Source organism: Anoplophora glabripennis, unplaced genomic scaffold (genome assembly GCF_000390285.2).
Source record: "Anoplophora glabripennis isolate ALB-LARVAE unplaced genomic scaffold, Agla_2.0 scaffold775, whole genome shotgun sequence".
NCBI classification, from domain to species: Eukaryota; Metazoa; Arthropoda; class Insecta; order Coleoptera; family Cerambycidae; genus Anoplophora; species Anoplophora glabripennis.
In genome coordinates, this window is record NW_019416856.1 from 204,104 (window position 1) to 211,182 (window position 7,079).

A 7,079-nucleotide genomic window follows, 5' to 3' on the forward strand; every position below is an offset into this window, starting at 1 on the left:
TACGGTTCAATATTATTTATCTTTGTGCCGCTCGCTACCCACATCGATAGAATCTATAATCGTCTAGAGACCGAGTTACACTGAACGTCGATCTATATTCTATCTCTGCCTTTTGCACTTGGTAGGGAATAGGGAAATGCTTTTTTAGTGGGTGTAAACGGACTTGATTTAACCCGTCCTGAGAAACGTCATAGCATAAGCGTAGACGAGGGGTCTAATTCCATGGCTATAATAAATTTATAAATTAAAAAAACACAATTGGGACGTTTTAAAATGCTGTAGGTAATAATTAAAATAGATCAAAGTGCCTGTTATAGCAAACCGTGAAAAATATTAGATGTTATGTTTTATTATCTTTTTTCATTATTTTATATATCTTGTTGCCTTTTACGCAGACACGCCAATGGATTTTCGTTCCCGGCACGCTTCATCTCCCTTACTAGTCCAAAAGCTAGCGATGAATCACTCTCTATAATTTCAACCGTGGAGNAAAATTAATAAAATATTTTTTTCAATTGAAAAAATCGCAAACAAAACTAATTTCAAATTCATGTTCAATACCCTGGAAACGGAGAGTTGACAAAATGTGATTAGAAAAAATCAGAGAGTTTTGTGACCAAAAAAATAATTAGCAAGTACATTATAGTATATATTGGCGGTTTTGTAATAACAAGTTCTCTAATAAAGCCAATAAAATATAAAGACTGTGTAAATAGTTTTACCTACGACCACTACTGTAAGTACTTAAAAACACACTGTCTGCAATCAATGTAAGATTCCTATTACGTACGGTAAAAAAACGCACAGTTTTCCTAGCAACGGCCAATACAATACTGTTTGTATTGACCCTTGCTAGGCGGTTACTAGGAAAACTACGATTTTTTTACCAAGCTGTGCGATTTTTTTACCGTACGACGTAATAGGAATCTTGCATTGATCGCAGACGGTATGTTTTTAAGTATTTAAAGTAGTGGTCGTAGGTAAAGTATAGTACGTAATACGTGGTGTAATGCAATTACGCACTCGCCGCTACGCGGCGTCGTGCGTAACTTTTCCATTCGTGCGTAAAATGCTTTTTACAACACTTATTACGTAATATACTATAATGTCAAATACAGTATTCGTACAGTCAATTAATTTTTATTAAAGATCGTGGTTGTTTGAGGTATTGATCTCGAGATGTCGTAGTAATATGCCAGGAAACAGAAAAATTTATAAATTTTTTTAATAATGATGAAAGCAGAACACCTAGGTTACAGAAAAATAAAATTGTTTATCATGTATTAAAAAACTTTCTGAATGCGAACATATTTGAAAATTTGCATTAACATCAATTTAATAATTTGCCTAACAATTGTAATCATTTAATAGAACTTGTAAGGGCTGAATGTGAAAAGTATATCGATGTACGAATAAATCATGAAGTCAAATTATTTAATTCGGTAAAATCTACGAAAAGGCAAATATTAAATAAATTAATAAATATTATTTAGAGGACAATAAATATATTTAAATTATTTTGTAGTTTTATTTAATATGACACTAAAATATACTATTTTCTGAATTACAAACTTAAAATTGAATATTTGTCATAAGATGCAATATAATGTTTAATATGTAATAAAAATATTACTTAATCCGGATCTGCTTAAAGATGCGCGCGATCAGATTGCCTTCCACACTCCACTTCCCCGGATTTTGCATTCACTGGTACCCGTGCATTGGAATTAGATACGGCCAGTCTAGGTGGTCTGTGGTAAGAGGCCTATACAATAGCTAGCGTTTTAGTGCCTCATTGCGTTCCAAACCAGCGTTTCTAATTCAATTTTTTTTTTATGAACATGCACCTTTTTCGTGTGCCATTTTTCATATTTTTACAAGGTGTTATTTAACTTGCCTTGTTAGTATGGGTCAAATCTTGCATCTGAATTTAAAACAGTTATCTTCAACCGATTGAGCTAAAATTTTGACAGATTTAGTTTGGATGACAATGCATGGTTAGCTAAGTGACGTCATTCTAAATCCAATATGGCGAACTCCAAAAAGATGGCGACCAGTTATTTTTTTAAGTACCCCCACGATATGGGTATCAAATGAAAGGGTTTGCTGAGAAGAATACGAAAATAAAATGACGTCACTAAAAACTTGTTTTTAAAAAAAAGTTGTATACATGAATTTATCTAAGATCTTTCAATTCATAATTTATCATTTTCGACAGAACCAGGCACCAGTAAAATTACGTGAACGAAAAAAGAAATTTTTCGATTATTTAAAGGAAAATTTCACGAAAATTTAGAAACGCAAATCGTCATTTTAGATCAACATTTTTTAAAAAGGTGCAAGATAGATGAAAATGTGAAAAGCTTTTCAACCGAAGCTATGGTGATAATGTTTTCATGCTCTGACGGTTATGTGACGATGCGAATGACTTATATGTATTGGAATAAGCTAAATAATTGGAATAATCTTTATAACAAGGATAAGCTTCAATAGTATTTAGAAGTTGTTTCGTTCGAAATAATGAATTCATTCCAAATACATGCCTTTATATCAGACATATTTACCTTTCGTACTTTACGCGACCCCAATACCAGAAGCACTCAAAATTTCAATAAGATTAAATAAATTAACGTGATATATCGGCGATTCTGTGTCAGCCGTCTTGAATTTGAGATTTTTGACTGCAAATTCAGTTTTAGCGACCTGAAAAACATAAAGTTCCCACTTTTGGTGATGACCTTTTTGGACTTTTGTCCAGCTTTTTCGGATTTCCAACCACTGTGCGACATGATTTTCTGAATGCAACCATTGTTTTGGTTTGAACATTGTTTATTTATAGAACTATATAAACATAAACAATGGTTTGACACAACCACAACCAAGGTGAATTTCAAGTGTCGTCTTGCCACCTGACAAATTGGTTTAAGAGATGAACTCTCCTAATTTCACGCCATGAGAAAACCTCATAACATAACAAGGAAAAGAGAGAAGTGTAACAACGTCTAGTAAACAATTAAAAATTGAGAAAGTAAAAAAGTGAACTGATTACGACTCTGTTACTAACCGCGTGCCCCGAACTCTAAACTTATTAGTCTTTTACATTTTATAGAAATAAAACCATATTATGTATGTACCAGATTATGATTAAGCAGATTTTTATATCTGCAGTTTAAAGTGCAGCATATTCCTTGAGAGGGATGGCAGTCGATTCCAACTTGTTTATTTACGTTGCAAGAGTCTTCTCGATCTCTAGGAGTACAACACGGATCTAATATTTTGCAATCCCATGTTGTGCCACAGTCACAGGTTTCATTTCCCTCGATGATTCCTGAAATGATGAAACATCGGGATAAACTAAAAATGTAAATTTGATATTGCAGTTTACACAGATATATGATACAAAAGGCACATTTAAATTAACAAACAGGGTGTTCTACTGTTTAAGGACAAACCACCAATTTTTATAATTACCGTTTCCACAAAATGGACTTTCATAATTCTGCAAGCAGTGCCCTCTACTTATTACAGTTTTCATGATTAATCTTTTACTACAACTGGAGAAAGTAAAATGTTTTCTTGTAATATCGACTGGCGTATATACTTCCATAAGATGCCCCATACATTCTTGAGAAAGATCATGGTAACTGCCAAAACTATGTCCAAGTTCGTGAGCCACACAAAAGTTAACAAGAAATTGGGGCATCGCATGTCCTAAACGGAAATTGAATTTGTTTAATTATTAAGGAGAAACAGCAGCAAACATACGGTAAAGTATATACAAGTTGTTACAAAAAATCATTATCAAACTTGGAAGTTGGAAGGAATATTCTACAGCACAAAACAAAATTTTAGAGAAGGTCAGAGGGCCTTTCGATTTGGTAAAAATGGTAGCTATAGTAGCTAATAGCAACTTAGAGTTACTCTGAACTGATATTAGTTGCTAATAGGTACTATTTTTTGTCAAAACGAAAGCCCCAGAATGGTTTAAGACACTAATTCAAAAGAAAATCATATAAAATATGTGTCAAAAATTTGACATTGTTTTATTGACAAAGAAAGTAAGTTGTCAGTGTCAGTGTGTGTATACACTAAAGTTAGTGTATGGAGAAGCTGCGCATTACCTTTTGCTTCTCAGAAGAGGTCATGCGCGTGCAGCTGTTCGATAGATGATCATGGGCGTAGCTACAATTTTTGCTTGGGGCCCTGCACACCCCTGCCCCCCTAGCTACGCCCATGTAGATGATATGTAGATGATTACACTACAGCACGTTTATTGGTGTTGGCCAAGTGATTCATTTAAAACGCGCAGAAACTCTGGGCGATATCGAACTATACTGTAAAAAAAATTCTTAGTATGGTTGAAAAAAGTTCCTCACCACACAACGCATGTCATATGCGAGTGTGGGGAACTTTACGAGACCAGTCACTGTATCCAAAATTGTGCTAGCAGTGTAAACTTCTGTTTTAATAACTAAATATTTCAATGGACGAAATCAACTGGCATATTTGGACAGATCAAAATCCAAAAGTAAGACACCATCGGTTTTCGATAAACTTGTAGTTACAACAGCGCATCATATTTATGATTTCTAACTGAAGATCTACCACTTTTGTTAAAAAATGTACCATTAAGTGTACGACAAAATATTGTTTTCTCCATGATGGGGCGCATTTTGCTCATGCAAATATAGTTGACACCGAATAGAGGCAAATTGCAATTAAACTTGCAACAGCCCTGGGATATTTGAGCGAATACAATACTGCTAAATAGATTATTACTGTAAGCGTTTATAAACCTATGTTTATTGTTTATAGATTTTTTTCTTGTTTTATGCTATAGAATACTCTCTTCAAGTTTGATGGTGATTTTTTGTTACACCCTGTATGTAGGGTGTATTCTTTTTAAACGTACTAATTGAATTGAATCACAGTTGATAGAAGACTTCATTTTGAACTTCATTTTATTGAAGTCATCAATAATTTCCTAACCGAGACAACAGTGTCGAATATCATTTTTTTAACCTTTTTTGTGATATCTAAATAAGTAACTAACGCAACCATATTAGATATGTCTTGTAGCGACAATGTTCTTTAAAAATGACCTACAAACTATTCATATTCATACAACCACCAGTGGCGTAGTAGTCAGTGTTCCTTTTTCCTATTTCGTTTTTGAAGTTTCATGACATTTTTCAAACCGCTGATTAACTGTAAACGGAAAGCTGCTCTTGCAAATAAAGTGCACATAAAATTACACAAAATTGTAGTTGATTCAGACAGATCTAGTAAACGATGGACTTGTTTGGTGATCTTTAGTTGTTAGTAAGTCACAAATAAATAACTGTCAGTACCATTGTAAGTAATAAAACGGATAGGCGGAGGAGGTCCTGTATCATGACTTCAACGTTTACCCGACATTAATCCCCTTGAATCTACTTTAATTTCTGCTTACGACTATATATTGTTCTGTAGTTACAGTTTGTTTTTCAATGCCTGTTTTCAAATAAATAACGCCATAGCAAAGTCTCTATGGATAGGTATATAATAATTATTACTTTTTCAGTTCAATTAAAATTTTGTGTCATTTTTTGTGTGGGTTTCTCATCATTTCCTCAGAACCCTTTAATTGTATAACAATTTTTCAATAGCTTTTCGTTTAATATTGATTAGTGATGTCAAAAATATCAGAAAGTTTAAAAAAAAAGTTGGTCGTAGAAATTCTATTTAAAAAAGGGTACTGACTACCCGTCTCTACCACGCCACTGGTGGTTGTAGTGACACAAGACATACCCAATTTTGTTTCATTAATACTTGTAATCTAAAATATAAACAACAATTACCACTTTTGAGCCTTCCCATAAGAGCAAGCACATTGGAGTGTCTTTCTGGCATATCTTCAAATGGCCTGTCACAAATACCCCCAAAACGAAATGTAAAGGCCTTTTTATTCGTTGGTTCGGCAGTGTAACTAAGTCCTAATACATTATTCTTAAATATGCGACCTGTAAAAGCTATTCCCAAACAAACTTCGGTCAATAATGTGTACTTCGAAAAATTTTCCAAATATTCTGAACCTAAAAATTCAAAATGCGTGATAAAAATTATTTTTAATAGAGATATGTCAAAGGGATTTGTGTTCAACAGACACATTAGTGTCTACACAGACTATATAGCTTAAGTGAAAAGATATATATTGTCTGTGATACCTATTTGTTAATTATTTATTAAATTCTTGGTTAAAATCATTTAGTCAAAAAATTATAATAGAATAGATTATTAGGTGGTAAGCATTACTCTAGTTCTTCAAAAATCATGTAAAACATTTGTAGTCATTTCATTACTGCTTTCAGATGAATATTGCAAGGAATAATTGATAATTGCAGATCTTATACTGTTTTAATTTTGCCGAAATTCAATTGCCAACGTGAAGGAAATAAAATTAATGTCACGTGGCTTGTAATATTTTATGATGGTTCTGTAAAGAACTCGTTTTTAGAGCGAGATTTTAATTCAACAAAATTGAGTTAAATTTTAGTGTGAATACGACGTCAGTGTTTCTTTCTCATAATAAAAATTTCTATCTCATAAATTTTGTAAAACTCGCTCTGAACAAAGTTACAGGGTCTTTAATTTTTCGTTGTAAAACAATATATGTGATTGTTTATATTGAAAGTAACCATAATTACCATCAACCGCAGACGTTGTATATTTCGGTAATAGGTTCATTGGACTACTTTCAGTTTGCAGGACCACAAAATATTTAATGATAAATCCAATGTTGTCGGGAAATCCATCGCTGTCGAAATCAGTAGATCGAAATATAGCGTTTACTTCTTCTAAAGAACTCAAAACTTGTGCCACGGCTCCTCTCAGGTCACCATTATGAATTAACGTTAAGAAAGAGTTATCGATCAGAATAAATAAAGTACACACTTTGCTGCAAACAAATGGACGAGTTTAACAAAATACGCGCAACAACTTTATGGCAGATGCAGCAGAACTATCTCAAAAACTATATGTATAATACCACAAGGAAATATCTAAAAGTAATGATTCTAACCAATCTAACCTAACTCCAT

General features: G+C 33.1%; 1 protein-coding gene across 1 annotated transcript; it reads right to left on the reverse strand.

Annotated features, from left to right (window-relative positions):
• Positions 1 to 3,122: 3,122 nt before the first annotated feature.
• Positions 3,123 to 7,079, reverse strand: LOC111691981. The gene is made up of 3 exons (XM_023455560.1): positions 7,075 to 7,079; positions 6,687 to 6,937; positions 3,123 to 3,328 (listed from the first exon to the last, which is right to left on the reverse strand). Exons 1-3 carry the CDS (start codon positions 7,077 to 7,079, stop codon positions 3,123 to 3,125), a joined length of 462 nt encoding a protein of 153 aa, XP_023311328.1.